The sequence below is a fragment of the Nelumbo lutea genome, chromosome 4, assembly GCF_056320005.1.
Source record: "Nelumbo lutea isolate HS-2025 chromosome 4, American lotus-T2T, whole genome shotgun sequence".
Lineage (NCBI taxonomy): Eukaryota > Viridiplantae > Streptophyta > Magnoliopsida > Proteales > Nelumbonaceae > Nelumbo > Nelumbo lutea.
In genome coordinates, this window is record NC_142687.1 from 49,584,062 (window position 1) to 49,607,988 (window position 23,927).

Consider the following 23,927-nt stretch of genomic DNA (forward strand, 5'->3'; position numbering starts at 1 on the left):
GTTCACGCTAATTTTTGGTTCCATGCTATTCCACAACCATGTCATTATTTGTGCATCTTCCTGTTCCCAGTCACTAAACCCTAGAGAATCAGATGAGGGTTTCTCCTTTCTCACATGTTTTACTTTTTTCTTGACTTTTAAAAACACCTCCATAGATTTTGCCCATGGGACATAATTCTCACCATTCAACTTAATAGATGTCATTTGAACATTTAGGTAATCCAGAGAAATCATAACACATGTTTTATTGTCATTCCCATCTCCAATCGATGCCATCTTAACTAATTCACCTTACCTTACAAAGAAATAACTGCTATATGTAGAGTATTCACCTTCAAATATTCAACACAACATCACGCGCTTCCACAAAACTTATCTCACTTTCAGCACCACCAACTTCTTCAAATACACATTACACATCAAATACAAAAGCTGAAATCACTCAAGTCATTAAATCAAACACCTGTACTGCACACTACTGAACCACTCACACCAAATACAAGAGATGAAATCACTCAGTCATTAAATCAAACACCTATACTGCACACTGCAGAACCATTCACACACCAAATACAAGGGTTGAAATCACTCAGCCATTAAACCAAACACTTACACTGCACTCTGCAGAACCAACTTGTACTCAGCTGAACACTGCTGTTCACCCGAACCTGCTCTCTTCATACCATCGAATAGAGAGCTTCCTACCAATCACCACAAACCGGAGGCATGAAGGCCTCCTACAGAGAAAAATGACCACTCCTTTTCAACCTTTCCCTTAATCTCCCAGTGGTTCTTGAGAAATCTGCAAAACCTTAGAGAGGAGGGCGATAAAAAAACTGGGTAAACCAGAATAAAAGAGCAAGACGAGCAGATCTGAACTTGTTACATGCGCTCTGATACCATGTGAAAACCTTATTTAGTCCTAGGTTACAGTAGAGAAGAAGAAGAAGAAGAAGAAGAAGAAGAAGAAGAAGAAGGGTTCGGCCAGTAGAGGAAAATCAGTGCTCTCTAGTCGACCCACTTGTATTTATCTCCAATAACATAGTTACAAGAAAGACCATATTGTCCCTCATAAGTGATGGGACACATAAATAAAAAAGACCTTTCACTCTCAAATAGATAAACCCAAATGACCCAAATACCCCTGTTTTGTGTACTCTAACAATTTATTTGTTGGTTTTCTCTCAAACAAAGAGAGAATATATATATATATATATATATATATATATATATATATATATATATATATATATATATATATATATATATATATACCAGAATTTTCAAAGGAAAATTCTGTAGAAAAGTGATACTTAGTTTAGTCTATTCATTTGTACTTCTGAATTAGAATCAAACTGTTTTCTCTACCCCTAGCAGAGATGTAATTAAGGAAATATTTACGTGATTTCCTAAACGGGGCTTACCCAAATAACAAAAAAAAAAAAAAACCCAGTTATTAGTTTAATTGGATGAATTATGTTATGTGAGAAATTATACTAAAAAAATATTTCCACTAACAGCTTGCAAATGGTTTTAGAACCAGATTGCAATTGAAGTTGTGTGACAGAAAGTTCCTAGTGTGAATGCAACTCTCTCGCTTCCTTTGGATGGCAATAACTAAGGCCGATTCCCACATATTTTCTTCAATATTTATCATCACCTTCAGCGGTTGCAATCCCGCCTTTACTGCCATTACAGCCTCTGTTTTTCTTCATTCTGCATTACTGTTCACACCTCGATCAACTTCTTTTTTCAGTTGCCTTCTGTAGTCAAGAAAGATCTGTAGGACTCCTGCAAACCCAAACCACCCCAAACTCCTTTCATCTTCTGGCATTCAGATTCCATTTTTTGTTTACCCCGAAGAATTCCAAGATATACAGGTATCTTCCATTCTTGTTCTCTTTTCTTCAGCCCTAAATTTCCTTTTGCACCCAAAGATTTCATTCTTCCAATCCCTTCTCAGGTTGAGATGTATAGCTCCCTCAACAAAGTTTTTTTGCCAAACAATAGTCTCATCATCCGAGAGAATAAAAGTTTTCCCCAAGTTCTCTGACTTTAATAATTGTCATGCTACTGTTCCTGATCTCCTCTAATGAAAAGGTTTTTGCTTCAACCCCCAATGATTGCCTTCAATCTCTTGCTTCACAAAACCCTTGCCCCTCCATGCTTCACACCTCTGTTTTTCTTTGATCTATATCAAATAACTTAGAGACATCTTAGAACCTTGAAGTAGCCGATGGAAAACCATCATTACCTCTCTGTGATCAAGAAATAAGTTAAACCATTAGGGGTAATGAGTTCTGAAAGGTGTCCACGGGCTCATTATTTATTTATTTATTTATTTTGATGAGTAACTGGTAAAACTTTACTAATAAAGAATCAAAGAATGAATATATATACAATATGTCCAGCTCCAGCATCCCTTTTGTAAGCGGGTTATCAGTACCCCCTATCCCAATTGTCCATTGGCTCACATGCAAGGCTATGTTGCAAGACATAATCCTCCACCCAAGTGCACCACATTTGACATTGTCTTTTTTTATAATAAAGATAAAGAAAACGTTTGCATGTTGTAGCTATGATACCGAGAGTTTAAACAGCAGAGAGTTTAACCTATGTATGACAAGGAGCTTCTTGTTAACAAGACATAATGCAACCAATTAAGATAATAAGCTTTGGAAATATTTTACTTCTTTCAGAATTAGATCTGCATGTTCTTAAATTATAGTTTTTTAATTTTTAAACAATGTGGCATCTCACTTCATGCAGACCCATTCCTCACCTTGTGCCTCAATCTCCAGGAACCCTTTGTGCTTTGATTGTGCTTCTCCCTTCAAAAATATTATAGGTAATGGAATTATTAGAAACTAATTTCCAACTTGTGTCCAATTCCTCCCAAGTTTCCTTTTGCTCTTTATCCATAAAAATGTCATAAAGGTGAAACAGTGAAAGTGGTGCCACCTTTATTTAACATACAAGTGCGACAACTCCTGCCCTCATGAAAAAGATCAAAAGATATATAATTCACATTTAGTTACATCCTCATCTCATGAAAGTAAATAATGTATTACTAATTCAGTACCAAAACATTCTTCACTAGGCCTAGTTGTCAGGAAACCTCTCATTTCAAACCTAAAGGACTAAGGTTCAAGTGGTATGCAAAAACAGTATTCACCACTCACCAGCTAAAAAGTAAGACCAAGATACCTCGAGTAAAAAAAAAGTGACAAAATGTAAAACATTAACAAGGGAAATTCAACTTACGATAATGGATCAGAAAGGACGCTTCTCAATGATGGTTCCTTGTTCAAATTATTTCGAGCATCCTGTGGACCAAAAAAATAGCTGCTAATATAAATGGTGCTTCTACTGAAAAAAAATATAAATGGCGCTTCTCCCATTAAGTTACCAAAGTAACACATCAGAGGAAAAGAATTGCATTTAATCATAACAGAAAGAAGGCACAGATAAAGAACTTAGAAGCAATCTAAGAGGGACGCAGGAGAAAATAAACCAAAACTTTACATGTGCTTTTGTATCCTTTTTACAATAAGGGTATTTTGACAATTATAGTCCCAGCAAGAAGAAAGAAAAATAGAGTAGAAAAGGGAGAAGAAAGGAGAGGAGACAGGAGAGAAGAGAAGAAAAGAGTTCCTTTCCAAAAGTTACTAGCTGGTGGCACATAAGTTAGTATTTATACTTTGGGTGACAGCTTACAAAAAAAAGGATAGGAAAGTCAAAAATACCCCTGCAGCAATACATAACACATTTCAACACTCCCCCTCAAGTTGGAGCATATATGTCAATCATGCCCAACTTGTCACACAACTCATTGTGCCGCAGATAGCGTAAACCTTTTGTAAGGACATCTACTAGTTGTTCCTTGGAACTGACGTAAGGGGTACACACTTCACCCTTCTCAAGTTTTTTCTCTTATAAAGTGCTTGTCAACTTCAATATGCTTAGTCCTATCATGAAGAACTAGGTTGGAAGCAATATTAATGGCTGCCTTTTTGTCGCGGTAAAGGGACATTGGACCATCAACAAAGATACCCAATTCACCAATTCAATTTTTTACCCAAAGCACTTCTACAACCCCACGAGCCATAGCCCGTAGCTCTATGCTCTATATTCAACTTCAGCACTAGATCTGAACACTACACTTTGTCTTTTGCTTATCCAAGTGACTAAGTTTCTAACAACAAAGGTGCAATATCCATCAGTAGACTTCCTATCGTCAACTACACCATCCCAATCTGCATCTCTGTAAACTTCCATTTTCATATAGCCATGTTTCTTGAACAATATACCAGTCCCTAGATATTTAAAGACTCTCTCTTTTGCCTCCAAATGAGAAATACTTAGAGCATGCATAAACCGGTTGAGGACACCAACATCATATGCTATATTCGATCAAGTCATTGAAAAGTAGAGAAGTCCTCCTACCAAACTTTAAAACTTCTTGACATCTATCACAAGTTCTCTAGCACAATCACCAAGTCTATGATTTTCATCAATAGGGGAATTTGTTGGCTCTACTCCCAACTTCCTTGTACCTTGTAAGAGATCTAGGATATATTTCCTTTGAGAAATGAAGATGCCCTTTTGAGAATGGGCAATCTCAATTCCAAGGAAATTACGTAACTGTTCCAAGTCCTTAACTTCGAATTGCACAACTAGGGATTCTTTCACCTTTTGAATCTCAAAGTCCTAGTTCCCCGTACTTACTATGTCATCTACATACATAATTAGGGCCATAATCTTCTCTTGGTTCCTTCTAACAAAGAGTATCGTTAGACTGACACTACTTGAACCCAATCTGTTGACGAACCAAGTAAAATATGCTAAAGCAAGCCCTAAGGTATTGCTTCAACCCATATAGGGATTTCTTTAGTTTGCAAATTTTTCCTTCACCCCCTTGTGCTATAAACCCAGGAGGTTGAATCATATATACTTCTTCTTCTTCTATATCCCCATTTAGGAAAGCATTTTTAATGTCTAGTTGATGAAGCTCCTAGTCAAAGTTAACAAGGATAATATGATCCGAATAGAGTTCATTTTAGGGTACCTCTGTGTACCCTTTTGCAACTAACTTGGCATTATACCTCTTAACTGTCCTATCCGCCTTATGTTTCACCATAAATACCCACTTACACCCCACTAGCTCTTTGCCTTCAAGAAGATCCACCAACTCCCAAGTGTTGTTTTTGTGTAGAGCACAAATTTCTTTTTTTTTTTTTTTTTTGATGAGTTAGAGCACAAATTTCTTCCTTTATTGCATTTGTCCATTCAAGGATAAACAAAGCTTCTACAATACTTTTGGGAATAAAGAGACAACCAATGGTAATCAAAAAAGCTTGAAACAAGGGTGAACTGTTTTCATAAGAGAAGAAATGGGCAATAAGGTGTTTAGTAGTACATGATCTAACACCCTTCCTATGAGCAATGGGAACATTAAGGTCATCACTAGAATTATCAATAGCAACAGGCTTAGTAACATCAAGGGGAACAAGAGTACCTGGATAATGCCTCCAAGGAGTCAAAATGTCAGATAATGTTGCATGCACAATTTTTGGCTACTCCACACCCTTTGAACTCAGATGTCCCTTACAACACCTCAAAATAACACGAAATGGAGTAGAGTTAGGAATGAAAGGAAGTGGAACTTGAGGAACTTGCCTCTCCTCCACACTATTCTCCCCCTGAGGAGAGGCTGGGAAGAAAGGACCAGACTCAAAAAAGGGCACATCCATTGAGACAAAGTACTTGCGAGAGACAAGATTAAAACATTTGTTGCCCTTCTGGGAGGATGAGTAACCCAAAAAAAAAAAAATACATGGGATAGACTTGGGGTCCAACTTACCTCGATTTGGGGGCAAATCATGAACAAAGCATTTGTAGCCAAATACACACACATGAATAGAAAACAAAGGAGATTGAGGAAACAAGAGCTGATGTGGGACCTTGTAATGTAAGAGACAAGATGGCATGCGATTGATGACATAAGTCGTAGCCATCACAACATCAACCCAAAACTGCTTGGGAACATTCATGTGTAGCATCACACTACAAGCAACTTCAAGAAGATGTCAGTTCTTCCTTTCTACAACACCATTCTATTGGGGTGTTTTGACGCAATAGCTTTGATGAAGAGATCCATGAAATGCAAAGAAATCATCTAGGTCATGATGAAAGTATTCTTTCACATTATCTAATTGAAAAGTTTGTATTTCAACATGGAACTGAGTAAAAATCATGTGATGAAATTCTTTCACAATTCTAGGTACCTCTTCTATGGAATGCATAAGATATATCCAAGTATATCTAGAGAAATCATCAATGAAGCTAATAAAATACTTGTATCCACCCTCAATGGGTATGTTCACTGGGCTGCAAACATCAGAGTGCACAACATGGAAAAGCAAAATGGATCTTTTATTACTCGAAGGAAAATTTGTTCTACAATGTTTGCTCAACTGACAAGTTTGACATTGCAATCCAAAAATAGACACAGACTTAAATATATCAGGAAACATAGCTTTCAACGACTCAAAGGACAAATGACCAAGTCAACTTGGAGGGAAAGGGACTTCCTGGCTTTCAAGAATGGTAGGTGAACATATCTCTCCTAGTGGAGGGGAGGGAGGAAGAAAAACAAAGGCGGGCTTCATGCCAGCAAACAGATGGAGGAAAATATTGGAAGTGGAGAAGAAAAGATTTCTACTGGAAAATAGGAGGAGGGTTGGTGGTTAAGATTAGAGAAAACAAAAGGTTTGTGGTGTTTATAAATAGGGAGGCGTCAGTTTGGAAAAAAGGCTTCTTCAACAACATATTCCATGGAGTTACTGAACTAGGTTGGAAAGGCGAACTGAACGCCATAGTTTTCAAGGCGCCAAGGCAAGGCTAGGCGATGGGGGGCGCCTTGTCGCCTAGTCGCCTAGGTGATGGATTTTTTTAAGTGAAAAATACATATCCTAGGTAGTTCCCTAGGTTCCATAACCATTTTTCCTTAATAACTATCCATAATTTTCATATAAAAATTATAAACTTCATGTTTATGTCTAGAAAATCAACATATTTATGAGAACAAAAATAAGAAAGAAAAGAAAATTCAATAAATATGGAGACTGAACCCCTATTTTGGTTAAAGGAAAAGAAGAAAAGAAAAGGTGGAAGAAGAAGAAGTGGAGGAAGAAATGTGTTGATTAGACAAAACTTTAAGTTTTTCCCTTACATATTGGTTCGAATTCTGAAGTCTTTGAGGGTTCAATAAAGTAGTTAGCAATGTTTGTGTTGATTAAACCCTAACAAATAAGGAAATAATAAAAATAAATTAGTTTATAAACACAAAAAATGAATAATTTTGTTTAATAATGCCTATTTTATAATTATAATCTCAAAAAAGTAACAATATAAAAGTATTTTATAAGACAGTACACAAAACTTCTAGGCGACTGAGCGAGGCGAGCCTCCAAGGGCGCCTTGTCGCCTAGTTGTCGCCTTGGCATTGCCTTGACAACTATGCTGAACGCACAAGGGAAGAAGTAAAACTTCATGGTGGAGAAGAAATGCAATAGCAGAGGTGCTTTCACGCAACTTTGTGAGGTATGTTCACCTACCATAATTTGCATACCAGAAGGAAAAGAAAAACAGGGCTGGTTGAGCTTTGCCAAAGCTCTAGATGATTTGGAGCAAAGATGGTTGAAAGAAAGGCCGCTTAATCACTATCCTCTCACAAAGTGACCAAGGCTATAGGCATGGTATATTTTTTAAACAATTTGGGTCTAGAAAGACTTAAAGAAGAAGGAGATTACAGAAGGGAAGTCAAAATGGAGATGGCATCTTTGGAAAGGGAGCTAGAAGACTTAATCTTGAGGGAGAAGACAAGGTGGAGACAAAAGTCTAGACCACTATAGTTAAGAGAGGGCAACAAGAATACATCATTCTTTCACGCTTTTGCAAATGGAAGGAGAAGAAGGAATGTAATTTCGAGGGTTCAAATAAGGGAGGAGGTGGTTAACACTTGGGGTAAAATTCAAGAAAAAGTAATGAAGTATTATAAGGACTTGTACATAGGAAGTAATTGGAGTTGGTGACCTTGGGAGATTTAGAACCAAGTCGGCTAAGTGACAGTGCAGCAGGGTGGCTAGAGAGGGAGTTTGAAGCCGCAGAGGTGAGGGGGCGTTGAAGAAGATTAAATGGGGACAAAGCACAAAGTCTTGATGGCTTCAATTTTAACTTCATTAAAAGCTATTGGCACATATTAGAGGAGGACTTTATGCAGATATATAAGGAGTTTTGGGAATCCAAAGTTTTAGACAGAAGGGTAAATGCCACATTCATTTCACTAATTCAGAAGAAGAGCGGGCAGTGGACATAAGAGATTTCAGGCCGATAAGTTTAATAAGTAGTCCATATAAACTATTGGCAAAGGTGCTGGCAAGAAGATTAAAAAGGGTGATTCAGAAGGTGGTAGGGGAATCTCATATGGCGTTTGTAGAAGTAATGCAAATACTGGATGGGGTACTAGTGGCAAGCGAATGTATTGACTCAAGATTAAGAAGTGGCAGGCCGGGATTAGTGTGCAAGTTAGATATAGAGAAGGCCTACGACCACAAGGAGTGGGGATTTTTGGAAGAGATGCAAAGATTGATGGGTTTCGGGGAGAGGTGGAGGGGCTGGATGTATTGGTGTATTTCATGAGCTTCTTTTTCAATGCTGATTAATGGAGTGTCATCTGACTTTTTCCAAGCTTCTAGAGGGTTGAGGCAAGGGGATCCAATCTCCCCCTTGCTATTTGTAATAGTAATGGAAGCATTAAACCTCCTGATGAAGAAGGGAGTCCAAAGGGGTTGGATAGAAGGTTTTAAAGTAGGAGCAGAAGGTCCATGTATCTCTCACCTTCAATATGCAGACGACACATTAATATTTTTAGATGCTTCAGTAAACCAAATATTGAACCTAAGAGCTATCTTGGTGTTGAGAACCTTCAAATTGAAGGTGACTCCAAGATTGTTGTAGATTGGTTAACAGATCCGAGCTCAGTCATTTGGTGCTACAAGAACTCTCAAAGATGGCCAGCTGGTTAATAAACATGAATGTTAGTATAGAGTGGGTTGGCAGGTCTGCAAATGCTATGACAGATTATCTTGTTAAACAAGGTGTTTGAGGGAACACTTGTACTGGGATACCTTGTAATCTTGATCTATAGTGCTATGTGATTTTCACTCTTTAAGGGAGGTCGCACCTCGTGCCTCTCAAAGATGATTGTAACAGTTCTCATATTGTCTTAATAAAATTCCTCTTCAATTATCAAAAAAAAAAAACTTAAGAGCCATCTTGGCCAACTTTGAGATGCTAACTGGGTTGACAGTGAACCTAGAAAAAAGTTCATTGGTAGGGGTGGGAGATTTAAATAGGGAGGAGATGGAGCAATTTGCAGTGGTATATTGGGTTGTAAGGTTGGAGAACTTCCATTCCAGTATCTTGGGCTGCCAGTGGGGTCTAGTACAGCAGCGGGTAATATATGGAACCCTCTTATAGAGAGAGTTGAGAGGAGATTAGACAGATGGAAAGCTAAATGCCTCTCCTTGGGAGGCAGAATTACACATATAAGAAGTGTTCTCTCTAGCCTACCAACTTACTATCTCTCATTCTTCAAGGTTACTAAGGAGGTGGCTATGAAAATTGAGAAGATTCAAAAGGATTTCCTTTGGGAAGGGGTGGGGGGCTAGAGCTGAGAAGGACAGAACCTTTTAATAAGGTGTTATTAGGGAAATGGTTGGGAGATTTGGACAAGAAAGGGAGGGGGAGCCTTGTGGAGAAGGGTAGTAGTTGGAAAATATGTAGTAAGGCTTGGGAGGGAACCAAGAGAAGTAAGGGGTTCTTACGGGGTAAGCGTTTGGAAAGGGATCATGAGATTTAGGCCCTGTTTGGCAAGCCTTTTTGGAAGATCTAGTGAGCTTTTAGAAGCCCAGTAGACAAAAATTGGTCTTTTCTTGTTTGGGTCGTGAAAGGCCGGTAGACCAGAAGACAGGACCTAAAAAAGACTGTAAAATCTCAAAATGGTCCATATCTAAAATGCTACAAGTGAAGCTTATGGCCTATTCGGGCTTTCAGCTTCCCAATACGTCTAGCAATATTTTAGAAAGGGGTCGATGGAAACCTCCTTCATTTGACTGAGAGAAACTTCTCACTGACTTGACTGAGAAGCATAGAAGGTATGTTCTCCTTTTCTTAACTTCTTCTTCTTCTTCTCTCCATTCAGGTTCTTCACCATTTTCTCCTTTTCCATCCATACTCTCCATTCTTCATTATGTTCAGGTATAATCAACTGCCACTTCTCATATTTTTTTTTCAGATTCCATTGATGCATTAGGGATTTAAATGCATATCTCTCCATGCCCAAATAGTTCCTAATGGTTAGGGTCTCACATTTGTTAACATTAGGATTTTAAATGTATAATCAACCATTATGCAGTGATACCTTTTAGTAGAACAGGGTAAATATTGCATTCTAGGAACCATTCACCGTATGCAGTGATTGGTGAATGGATGCATCTAACTGACCGATAGAACCAATATATATAGCATAACCAAAAAATAATTCCTAAGTAGCAAATCTTCTCTAATCTAACTGAGCACCTAAATATCTAAATGACTTCAATCCCAAGAACCTTTAGCCTTCAAACAAAGCCAGCTTCCAATTTCCTATATATTTGTGCTAGCATTGTAAATCAAGTTACAAATCAACCTAAGGAATTTGAGAAAGTTTTCAAAGTCTGAAAGCAGGGATTGATACAACAACATTCTTTTCCAGTCAGCATACTTGGGTGATTGAATTGAGCAGCTTACCCTGTAAAGGTGGATATGAAGGTGATCAACTGCATCAATCTTAACATTGACTAGGAATGAAATTACTGATTAGGTGATTAAGAGTTAAAATCACCCATTACTACAGTTATAGGATTCTCCCATAATAATCAATCACAGGCCAACTATAAACTATTTAATTGACTTTAGGATTGGATGTTAGGTGGATCCAAATAATAATACATAGGTATTGGATGTGGGTGTAAATAGTGCAGAGAAAAATTAGGTCTTACTATTAATAATGAATAGTTTACGTATCCTAATTTAGTCACAACAAATTATTTTTTTCCTACACTTTCAGATAAGCCTAGATGAGTTGTTGGCTTGTAAATTTTGGTTGTAAATAATAAATAGTTTTTTTGAAAGCCCTTAGGTTGACTGGAGGAATCTACTCATTCTTTAATGGCCTATGTGGTGGTAAGGCACAAATATTGGCAGCTAGAAACATACTACCTCCATGCTTGTCAGGCTTCATTGGATTCTGACTGATGTTTTAACTTAAATGAGAATTTGTTTCCTTGTGTTTTATTTTAGAATTAGCTTTCCTGGAAAAAAAAGGCCTTAGGTTGACCAAGTGAGAGGCTGGGTACAAAGTAAAGCAAAAAAAAAAAAAAAAGCTCTAATCAACTTGTTGCAAGGTCTGAACTGTTAGACTTTGTTGTCATATAGTCTACATTAACTTACCTATTAACTACATTAAGAAGAAGTCGCCATGGGGTTTTTGTTATACATCAATTTTGAATTAAATTTACCAGTTAAATATTTACGCTCATAAATGATTATCATCCACTAACTATAGCAGCATCTATCTTGCCAGGTTGAAGGGTTTGGACTAGAATAGGGGATCTTCGATGCTCTAATAGGATTTAAATTTTAAAATAATAATAAGTTGAAATTCAGTGAAGTTTGATTTGCATAGAAAAGAATCTGAATTTGGATGCAACAGGTATTCGATTAACAGTTGATTAATTTCTAGAATTAAAAAAAAAAGATGGTATCATTTTAAACAAGAGATAAAATTCTTAACTTGTAAATTGTCTACACAATTGATACAAGATCAATGTGTAAGAGTCTCTTACATTTTTAAGAATGAGAAGAGAACTGTAGAAATTGTATTTCATAATGGTCTTAGGAGAGTATATATAGCCATTTTCCTTTGCCTTAACATTTTCTAATTTTTTTTTTATCAATAACACCAGCTTCATTAAATTAAAAGAAAAGAGGGAATATGGATACAAAAGGGGAGATAAAATATCTTAGCTCCCCAAAAGGAGAAAACAAAGGGAGTGCAAAGAAAAAAGATCAAAAACTACCCAAAAAAACAAACTCCCTATTCACTCCTTGCTTGGCCAACCCATCCGCAAATGAGTTGGCACTCCTCTTCACCCAGCTGTACTGAATCTCAATGTCTCTACCCAGCCATAAGAACTGTTTTTTTTCATTGTTAAAGTTCCACAAACCACTGTCCTCTGTTTTCAACCAACTAACCACCACCTTCGAATCACCTTCCAGGATCAAACGGATGATATTTAATTCCTTTGCTCTTTGAATTCCTTCAAGCGCTGCAAGGATCTCAGCCCTAAAAGAGCACCTTCTCCAATAGGGCCAGAGAATAAAACAATAACAATCCCTTCCTCATTCCTAAAGACTCCTCCAATCCTAGAGGGCCCTAGATTCCTTACACTGCTGCCATCAAAATTCAGCTTTATAAAGCCCGAGGGGGGAGGGGACCAAAACGGACAAAGAGTCCTCTTGCATCTAGCATTGGAAGCAATCTCTTTTCAGTTTCTTAGCAAATCATCCACAGGAAAATCTGAAAACAACTCCAAAGATTTTAGCTAGTGGACAGCCCTTAAAGGATTCGATCTAACAATTCTTCCAATGCTCTTTCCTTGTCGGAAAAAATGTGTGTTTCTTTCTTCCCACAATGACCAGCATACCACTGCCCTAATACACCTCCACATAGTCTTCCCTCGCTTCCTAGGCCAGCTGAAAAAATGAGAAAACAAACCTTGGACAGTCTCCGGAGGATACCAAGAACACCCAAAACGGGAGAAAACCCACTCCCAAACAGTTTTAGCAGCCTTACAAGAGACCATGAGGTGGAAGCCAGATTCCCCATCAGCTTTACAAAGAGCACATCTATTAGGAAGTAGCCAGATTCCCCATCAGCCTTAACATTTTCTAATTAATGTTGATTCTAATGGCCATTCAATATGTTGCATTAGGATCATTTGTAACCTAATGAACCAAATCAGAAATAGATCCATCTCAATTAACATGAATTGCAACCACAGGAATAAAGTTGGTCTAAGATCTGTGACACTGCCAAGGAAGAAATAGAAAGTTGAGGAGAAGTTCTTAACAAAATTTGTAAAGTTCCTTAAGAACTTTGCCTTAACTTTCTGTCATCTCTCTATGAAACTTGTTCAAGAGGTCAAGTTGAATTTCATGGAAACTCTCTTGGTTCTAACTCCTAAAGCCAGAAGGAACTAGAGACATGTTCTTGAATAGGTATTCTATGGTCAATAGGCTTGTATAGGTCATACAATTGTATGAGACATTTGCAAAGAGAGGAACAAGAGAAGTTTTCAAAAATAAAAAGACATCATACAAGGCTCTTATGGTTTGGGTTCTTGGCTTCTTTAGCTCTTGGGTTCTTGTCACACCAGAAATGGAAGGGGTATCATATCCAATGCTAATACTGCCCAAAATCCTTTAGTCCTACCAGGGGTATCATAGTTGTCATTGGTTTTCTTGAACCTTATTTTTGTTGTGATTTACAAGTCTTTGTTGTAACTGGTGTTTATACAACTTATAGACTGATCCAGAACTTGCACAAGCTCTTCTTGGCAATGATCTTAATAGACTGTAGAACCTACTGTGTGAATGGCATCGACAAAGATCAATGTATAAATAGAATTACATTGTCATCTTACATAGAGAAATGCATGAGTGGGGCCCATTTTAATATTTTGTGTAGGTAAATGTGTAAGTGGAACCCACAAGTAATATTTGCATGTTTGAATGTGTTACTGGGTCCTGCACATAACATTTAACATGTATGTAAGAGGGACCAACATGTATGCTTGCCAAACAGTCTTTCAGTCTTTCTAGCTTTTGAAAAGATCTTTAAAAAAATTGCTACCAAACAGTCCTTGGTCTTTGAAGATCTACCTGTGAAAGCTCATCAGTCTTTTGAGGTCTTGAACTTTTGGAAAATCTTCCTAAAAAGACTTGCCAAACGCCTCCTTAATCAGGAGTTCAGGGGTCGGGTTAGTTTAATAGTGGGGAATGAGTCAAGAGTGAGGTTTTGGGAAAATGAATGGCTTGGGATAGGGAAATTCTGTGAGGTTTGTCCAAGGTTATACAGGTTGTCTGAGCAGCAAATCACAATCGATCAGCGCTATGTATGGAGAGGGGAGCAGCTGATTTGGTCCCCAAAATTTAGAAGACCTTTACTTGATCAAGAAGTTGAAGAATGTATTCTTCTGTTGGAGAAATTAGAAGGCACAAGTATCTCTACGAGCACAGGAGACGGCCTATGGTGGAAAGAGTGCAAAGAAGGAAGATTTTCAGTGAAGTCTTTCTATAAGGCCCTAACAAGAGAAAGTGTGGAGGCAGAGCAGATAAAAGGCGTATGGGGTAATCCGGTACCCCCTAGGATTGAGGCTTTTGCCTGGTTGGTAGCACATGACAGCATTCTTACTACAGATAGGGTTTCACATGGCAAGCTACTGTTGCTTATGCAACTTGGAGGAGGAAACAGTACTTCACCAGTTCTTTTCTTGCAGTGCAGCAAATTTCATTTGGAAGTTCTTCTCATTTCTGTTCGGGGTTAGTGTCTTTCAACCTTTATCCCCAGCAGAAATCTTCTCCAAATGGCCAAAATTCAGAGGAAGCAAGAAAGCTAAAATCATGTGGAGCTTCATTCCATTTGCAGTTTGCTGGTCTATATGGAATGAGAGGAACAGACCATTGATCTTCCAGTAGATGCAGTGAGTAATCTAATATCAGATTGGGTGCTACAGCTTCCAGAGTTCGATACAGTGAACAAATCTGATTAGTTAGAAAACTTTTGGAGTACTCTGAGTTACAGCCCTGTAATGAAGATTTATTTTCAGTTTGAGTGGTGTATCTTTGCTTGGTTTGTCAACTTGACAACCAAAAGTTTTGTACTGTACCTCTTTTTCAGTTTATTGAAAATTTTCTATTGATCCTTCAAAAAAAAATTCTAAACCATACCAAAGGTCTCAGTTTGACTTGATTGAGAAGATGGTGGTAGAAAATAGACATAATAACGTTGACTACAAGAATAATATTAATAAAAATGTTAGAAGGCATAAGGAAATACCAAATTTTAGAGATGATGATCCACAAGAATTATTTAATTGATTTGCTGAACTAGATGATTGTTTTGATTGCAATGATGTCTGAAAAACAGAATATTAGATTTGCATGCTTGAAGCTAACTCATCTACTCTTGATTCTCACGTTTTGGTCTATTTCCCCTTCAGGTCAATTCTCTTGTGCTTCTTTCTTCAAAGAACTCCGTCTTACTCCTTCCATTTCATATTCCTTTCCTTTCAAGTCCATTTGGTATGGTCCCATCCCTCCTAGAATTAAGGCTTGTTTTTTGTTTTTTAATTAAGGCTTGTTGTTGTGAAGCATGTCATATGAAGATCAACACTTGTGATACCATGCAAAAAAGGAGATCAAATTGTTGTATTTCTCTTAGTCTTCGTAAGTGTGGCCTTTGGGAAGCAAATAGTGAATCTGTACTTAATCTACTAATCTCCTGCAATTATACGTCTAGTGTATGGGATAGACCCTTGTCTCTTTTTGGTAGTAGATGGCCTTCACCGGGGAATATAGAAATGTTATTCAAAAAAAATAAAAAACAAAACAATTCTTCAACTAAAGACAAACAGGAGCAAAACCTTGGAGGTGTACAAGAGTGGCTACCTTATGATCCCATTTGGGAAGAGAGGAGCAATCAGATTTTTAATGAAAAAAAAAACAAAGGAAATAATAGACACCATTAAGTGGAGGGTAGTAAAGTGGGTAAAAATATTGTAAGACTGAGAAATTTTCAAAGGAAGATATTCTAAGGGGCTGGCAGCAGGTGGCAGAATCTTCTGTCACTAAATCAATAAGGTCAAGGGTTTGGTCTCTACCATCAGAATGCCTTTAGAAGCTATACTTTGATGGTAATAGCATTGGAAATTCAAGACTGATAGGTATTGGGGATGATAAGAAATATAACTGGGGAGTTCATAGGCTGGCTATAGAAATATAAATAAAGGCTTGCATATCTGTAAGAGAATGAATTTGAGCAGCATTTTGGTTGAAGGGGATTCTAAGAATGTAATAGGCTGGCTAAAGAATGGAACACAAGGCACCTAGAAATAGACACACTTTGAGGGAGGTGAAAAAAAAAATAGTTAGGAAGTTAATTTCTTGTAGTGTAGGGGTGAAAAAGCTATGGAATGGGGGTGGAAAAACTTGTAATTGAAGCAGACTCAAAATTGTGATAAGTTGGCTGCCGAAAACAAAGAAAGTTTAATGGGTGTTCAGAAATGAGACCAAAAACTTGACGAATACAGCTTCTTAGGCAATTGGTTGTGGAGATTTCCCCTTGAAAAGGATAGACTATGGCACAGGGTTATTGCAAGCATTCATGGTGTGCAGGAGAATGATTGGGATGCAAAGTTAGCCATAGCACCATTCTCCACTTCAAATTCTCCCTGGAAAGCAATATGAGGTATAATCAAATTTCCTCGGTTTTACTTGTTTTGATTTGGGAGGTGCCAATAGGGTTCTCTTTTGGGAGGACCTCTGGTTGGGTGAGTCTCCTGCAGTACCCTCTTTCAAACTAGAAAATAAGTCACTAGTTGACTATAATTTAAATAATTAGAGATAAACATAAACAAATAAAGCTTTAAAAGAAGTTTGTAGTTGACTAGGATAACAAATTAATGCTTAATCGTCCCAGATGACTGCATTATTAGTATCAACTGACTAGCTAGTGATGCAGTTGACCTGGCCCTCAAATGACTAGTTGATACTTTGATAACTTTATTATTGAAAACTACTGCTATCTCTTTTTACTTCCTTTTCCTTCACTAGTCTAGATGTTTTCTGTTTGAAGGTATAACTTACATAAGCATTATCAGGACGATTGCACACTATGTCATCCTCAGCAGAAAGGTCATCCATGAATTGGCTAACAGAGATTGGTACATAGCTCTGGGGAATTACATGACCAGCTGCTGCAATAGGAGAACAATCTAATATGGCATTACCCTGGGGCATGAGCCTAAATGCCAGTGATGTCCTACAAGCACAAAGCCAGCTTCCATCAGGTAGATTCTAATCAAATAAATGGAACATGTTGAGGGCACAATTGCAACTTGCTTCATTGATGCATCACAAGTACTTAGTGAAAGCAAAAAAAGAAACTACACCTTCCATTGTTAACGGTGCTAGAAGAGTACTCAGGAACAGCCCTATATGAAGCAGCCGGGCGAAGACCAGCTGTAGCATGGCTAAGCGCCTTGCCAGTAAGTAGCAAAAGATCCCCAGGACCTGACCCACCATCTGCTAGGTACCAACGACTATTGGGATCACAAACCTATGCAAGAAACAACTGGAAAAAATGATTTGAAGATCACAATAAACCAAAAAAAGTCAAATAATAATATTGAAAGTAGATAACAATAATAATGATTATGATAATAATAACAACAACAACGATATAATAACTGTAACAATAACAATAACAATAATATACCATACTAAAATAGTAAAAACAGAGGACTTGTAATTAGTAATGGATAATAACTGATTTTTTTATCAGTAACCATGGTTTGCAATTTCAATATTGATGGACATTTCGCCATGTAGAGTTGGAGAAATTTCGCTAAGATATTTGACAAATCTAAAAAATCAGAATAATTTTCTAAAAACATAGAATCAGTTAATAAACCATCAAAAAATCATTAGAAAAAAATATAATTGCATATTTAAGGCTCAAAAAGCCATAACAAAGAACATTATAAATCAAACAGGAGAAAATTAAGAGACTATAATAGGCATCTTTCAATTTTGTCTTTCTTTTGGTCTTTAGCCATCTTCTCTTCCTTAAATATGTCAATTACTTTTCATTCTGAGTTTTGCCCTTATTGCTACTATAAGCTTTCATTAGATTGAAAATACTCTTGTGTAGTTAAATGCATTTTTCTTTTTCTTTTGAATTCTAGTGACTTAGTAAGTGAATGATATCAAAATAGAAAGCCAATTGTCCAATGACCAATTCCCCATTGGTTCTTTTAGGAAAACATTTTTTAAAAATTATGATGATTTTAATGGAATAACAAAAAATTCTTAATGGGGATATTTGGTAAAAAAAAAAGATTCCTGAAAGATTTTACATTGCCACTTAGCAAAATGGGATGTTTCTGGGAAATTTCACAAAATATTGTCGAAATTGTGAACCATGTCAATAACAAGTAAAACTTTATTGATTACAAACAATATTTACAGGTACAACAGAACAGATACAAAGTAGACTAGCAAAGCTGTCTACACCCAAAGAGTTCCCTTAAAACCTCCCCCAAAACATTTGATCTCTATTTGCCACCTACCTAGATAAAGCATCAGCCATGCTATGCACACTCCTAGGCACCCACTGTAACGAAACCACCATATCAGCAGCCAACTTCTTCACTTGTCTTAGTAAATATCTATATACCCATGTTCCTTGATTATTGTTTTTCAACCATCCCACAATTACTGTGGAGTTTCCTTCAACTATTATATTCCTACATTGGAGAGTCTTGGCCAGCCTGTATAGCACTGCCAACGCCTCTGACCTTGTGGAGTCCCCAAACCCAATTGAGCCTGAATAGAGGGCTAAAACACCACTATCTGCTTGTATAAACACTCCTCTAACTCCTAAAATTTCTGGTTTCTAATGCCACAGATATTGAAATTCATCTTAATTTCTTGAGGGGTAGGTGGTGTCCATAAAATCCTTCTTCTATCTCTAATATGAGATGATGAATTGGCCACCAATTCATCATGGATGTTTCCATGGGGGTGATACCAAAAACATATCAAACAACCTTTCCAACCTAACAAGGATATTCCACCTGCACCCAAAAAAGAGCAAGAAACTCTTTCCAAATACAGCAAACAAATGGATGAGAGATTAGCGTGTGGTATGCAATCTCACCATTCAACTAGTACATGATACACCAGTTAGGAGATAAAAGTCAATTGGATCTCCTTTTTTATTGCAACAAGCCGCATGCATTAATACTTCTATGTAAGACTACTCAGCAAGAGGCACCAACTTTAGGAGGAAGAGGAACACACCACATTTCTTTCACAGGAAAGGACCCAAAGGGGTTAGCAATCACCAAAGTGTTGAAAAAGGAGCCACAAGAGACTACCAGTAGGGTTATGAACCCACAAATGGCTACCCCCCTTAGATGTATCAAGAACCACCCCATCCAACAATTTCAAAAGACTAGAAATAGGAATTTTTCAGAATCCCTAAGGTTCCTCTTGAAACCCAAGTTCCGAATAACTTCCAATCAAACCTAGGGGGCAAGAGAGAAGGTAAAAGAAATTCGAAAATAGGTTTGTCTTTAAGGTTGGAAAGGGAACAGAGAAAGGTATACAAGTCTTTCAAAGGAGACTCCCCAATTAAGAGATCATCCCAAAATTTATTCTTGTTACCAGAGGAAAGGTTATATCTGATGTGAGTGAGAAACAAGGGAAGAATACTGTGGATGGCATTCTAGGGTGAAGCAAGAATAGCTCTATGCAACAATCAAGCATTCCAACAATTCTCTGAGAGCCCATGAATACTACCCACAATCTTATGCCATAATTTTTCATTCTCCACTGGAAACCTCTACAGCCATTTCCCAAGAATAGATAAATTCTTCTTACTTACATTGCCTCTACATATGGAGTACCGGTCAGAAGGGAATCGCATGCCTTTTGAGCAAGATTTTTTTTGGATCAGCAATAAAGAAATAAATTCCCATTAATATAAACAGAAAATATACATCTTTTAATACAAAGCTGAGAGCATAACCATGTCATCCCTCCCCGCAATGATAATTACAAATTTCAGCAAGCTTTCCTCAACTTGACAAAATTCAAAGTTGGGATGCATTTAGTATTTACTTGTGGGAATATAATAGGTGTGGCACTGGTAAATTGTGTGACATCTGCCTGAAGTTGTATAGGCTGAGTGAGAAGAATATTAATATAAATAAAGAATCATAGAGTAGTTCCGTTCCTTAAATTCTGAAGACCATTGCTAGATAGGGAAATAGAGTTATAGAGGAATGTTTGGTTCCATTTGAAATGCTTGATGCTACGTGGTATAAGGAATACAAGAATGGTCAATCTGATTTGAAAGATCTGAGGTAAGAAGCATTTGGGGTAACTTTATTCCTCCTATGATTGTGGCTTTTATTTGGCTGGTAGCAATGAACAGTGTCGTCACTATCAACCAGTTCAAGAAGAGGGGTTTTTAGTTTCTTAGCATCTGTTGTCTGTGTTTCAGCAAAGAAAAGGATTCAAAGCATCTGTTTATTTCATGCACTTACTCTAAATTTATTTAGGGTTTCTTCCTTTCCTTGTTTGAAGAAGTGATTGGAGGCCTTCAAATTCAAGTGACATTGTTGCATCATGGCCAAGAATCCAAGTAGCAAGAAAGCAAAGATTTTCTTGAGCAGTGTTCCATTTGCTGCCATTTAGTGCATCTGGAACAAACAAAACAATAGAATATTTGAGAATTCCCAGATGGATAGAGAGAGTATACTCTATTGTTGGGAACTTAGTCCTAGATTGGATTATAGTCCAACAGAATTTGCCGAGATTCAAAGTTCTTTCAGATCAGCTATTTGGGATTGTTTCCTTTGATGGGGAATCATTATTTGGAGCTTTCTTTTTTCTTTTGTGTTTGATTTATTCTGTTTTGGGATGCTACCTCATCACCCAAGATATCTTTGTAATCTTTTTAGTCTTAATAAAATTTCTTTATTTTACTACGGAAAAATGGAATATTAACACTTAAATATCAATGCCAATATCTGCTATCAAAAGAAAATTCATATCTAGAATATTTTATTCATAAATAAGCCAATTTACCTGGAGACCAGGACTATCTGAGGCAATCAATGTTAATAAGCCCTTCTCCACTTCACAGTTCATTGTGGGCTTCCCTCCCCCAATGACCCCCTTGCCATTCTGTAAGGATGGATGAGAATAGGCTGCAACTAGAACGGATGAGGATGCCTCATTGGCAGGCAATGGAGTATCATCAAGTAAATGGTTAAAAACACTGGCCAGTAAAATATGCAAAGAACAAACAAATAAAAAATCAGAATTAGATTCAGGAGAAGGGTGCACAAAGCCACAAAGAAGACAATTTTCATATAAACATCCACTGTCATGGTTCTTACTCGCTACGCAGGCGAAGATGCTTTGCTATTGCAGAGAGAGCAGCTCGGGCAGCCTTTCCCAAACATTTGAAAACATCAGCCATGCATGGGGGTGATGAGTCCCCATCTTCCAAAGCCCTGCCACAATATGCATAAGAGTGTAAATTTTGTCTCATGAACAAAAACCACATATAATACCAAATAAATAAGTAAAAAAATACTCCATTGCATGATCATGAAGCAAAAGTCACAACCAAGCACAATAGCTGGTTGGAAAAACATGTTCACACCTTATTGAACCAACATAGTCAATGTTGATGCCATACCTGGGCATTTTGTAACTTTTCTTCTTTTACAATGATTTTTTTGTTTTGGGTGCTTACCATCAGAAAACCAAGAAGGTGATGCAACAAAGGTGAAACAAATCTTGAAGCAAGGAAAGAAACCATCGAAGAAGAAATCAAGCTTCTTTATATTCTTATAACAGTGGTATTTTGGTAATTTAGTGATTTGAATGTTTGTACTTTTCAGTTTTTTCAAATTTATTTCCAAAATATACTTTTTTTCCAAATTTATCTTCTAGTTTGTTGATGGCACTAAAGAGAGCAGAATGCAAAACAGGATTCATGTAGCCAACCCCATATGGTAGGAATAAGGCTTAGATGATGATTTTCTAGTTTGTTGATGTCCAAGGAATAGGGTTAACTGTCTTAAAGGACCATAATAATTTAAAGAGTCACATTATAGAAGTTCTAGAATTTTGAAAACCTATAGTGCAAATACATCATTTTTTTTCTTTTAATCTATTTTTCAAGGATCAAAACTTTTTTGTTTGAGTGACTCTGGTTTGATTAGATAGATAATTGAGTTATCAATCAAACCAGACCAAGATCTTGTAAATCTGACATGTTGAAGGGGTTACGCTATTTTAGTGATAGGATGTCAAGTCAGTCCATATGGGATTTTCTGAATCTTTCTTGGAGTAGTTTTTTATTTATTTAGTTTTGGGCTTTTTGGTAGTTTTACTAGGATTAGTAATGAGTTATAAGAGCTGTTTCCAGTGTTAGAGTTCATATCCGAGTGTCTAAAGGATTACATATGGGTTCATCTTAGTTCTAATACTTTTTTTTTAATCAGCAAAACAGAAAATAATTTCATTAAAAATATAAGAGGGCAAAACAACAAGCAGTTGTGAAAGAAACAAACTGACTCAAAGTAGCTAAACCCCCCAAAGTATTACAACTTAGCCCAAAACATAGAATGTCTCTGAACCCCTTGTTTATCTAGACCACCAACCATCTTAGTTCTAATACAATTAGGAGTCTATTTTAGTTAATTGCCCAACTGGAACTGGAGTCTATAAAGGTACATACAAGCCCTTATGCTTTTCTATTGGTTAACAATCAAATGCTATACATAATTACATATGAATACATCACCGTTCCTTTTCTCAGAAAACAGATTCAGCTTTCTAGGGGAATATTTCCCCAATACAATTAATTCCTCTGCACTCCTTGTCTAGCCAAATCATCAGCTAGGCTATTAGTTACCCAAAAACATATAAAAGAAAAGGGTAGGCTATTAGATCTTTTACCCCAAGAGAAAATTGTTTCTATCGGCCTACTTCTAACTTCTTGCTTATCTTATGATGTGTCTACTTGAATAAAAGAATAAAAAGATGTGTTCTCATAAGCTCTAGCAACATTAAGACTGGCTTCTCCCCTTGCTCTGGCTGTTTTTGCCCAAAGGTAGTTTCGGCTGATGTGGGGCTGCATAGAGTTGCATAACCAAATCATCACCAAATAGTTCTCTTGAACCCATTGTGGATGTGATGTGTCTTCCTTGGCTGGCTTCTTTGTGTCTCCAGTCACATAACCTAATTTACCTCTACCTCTAATGACCATCATTGCTGATTGGGCCCATTCCAAGTAATTGGTTCCATCAAACCTAACAGCCGTAATCTGAAACGAATTCTCAGTCATGCTACCAGTCCCAAAAAGTCCTTCCCCTTGTGTTTTTAACTCACTTCCAACCTTCTCCATTCTATGTAGAGCACTACAGATAAAAAAACTCCCAAGAAAATAACCAAAAGGAATTTCTTTTCTACTGAAACACTAAGAAATTTAGAGAAAAAAACCACCCAGAACTTAATCACAGCAATGAATAGTCACCAAGAACTTGATCTCAGTCGATAGTTACTTTCTAAGAAAGCATTCGTAGTCAAAGGTCAACTCCCTAGTTCATTATCAGTCAAAAACAGTCCTTGAGTCCTCAAAAAACTGGTCGAAGGGTTTTAAACAAGGGAGAAAACAGCAGGGAAAAATCAGATTTATCAGCCGCTGCTTATAGAGAGGCTTAACAACTTCTAATCAAGATTGGCTCTACTAAAGATTGTACCTTTCTCAGGAAAAAAAAAAAAAAAAAAAACACTCTGATCACCACATCAGTTTGAAACCCTAATCTTGGTCGCACCTAAATTCTCTGATTCTTCCTGTCACCGGGCAATCTCCAAGAATCTTTCACTTTCTTGGGCAGTCTCCAATACTCCAGCAACCTCCAAGAACAAGGAGCTACTGCAGAAGATCCAGT

General features: G+C 37.2%; 1 protein-coding gene across 2 annotated transcripts in view; it reads right to left on the reverse strand.

The window, feature by feature from the left end:
* The window catches only part of LOC148855672 (RING/U-box superfamily protein), a 66,978-nt gene that overhangs the window by 20,235 nt on the left and 22,816 nt on the right, over nucleotides 1–23,927 (reverse strand). For both annotated transcript variants that reach the window (XM_088985647.1, XM_088985648.1), the window contains exons 2-6: nucleotides 21,360–21,476; nucleotides 21,046–21,238; nucleotides 17,340–17,506; nucleotides 17,035–17,209; nucleotides 3,265–3,326 (exon numbers count right to left, since the gene is read on the reverse strand). In XM_088985647.1, the coding sequence (XP_088841773.1) occupies nucleotides 3,265–3,326; nucleotides 17,035–17,209; nucleotides 17,340–17,506; nucleotides 21,046–21,238; nucleotides 21,360–21,476 (714 nt within the window). The remainder of the gene's footprint in view (nucleotides 1–3,264; nucleotides 3,327–17,034; nucleotides 17,210–17,339; nucleotides 17,507–21,045; nucleotides 21,239–21,359; nucleotides 21,477–23,927) is intronic.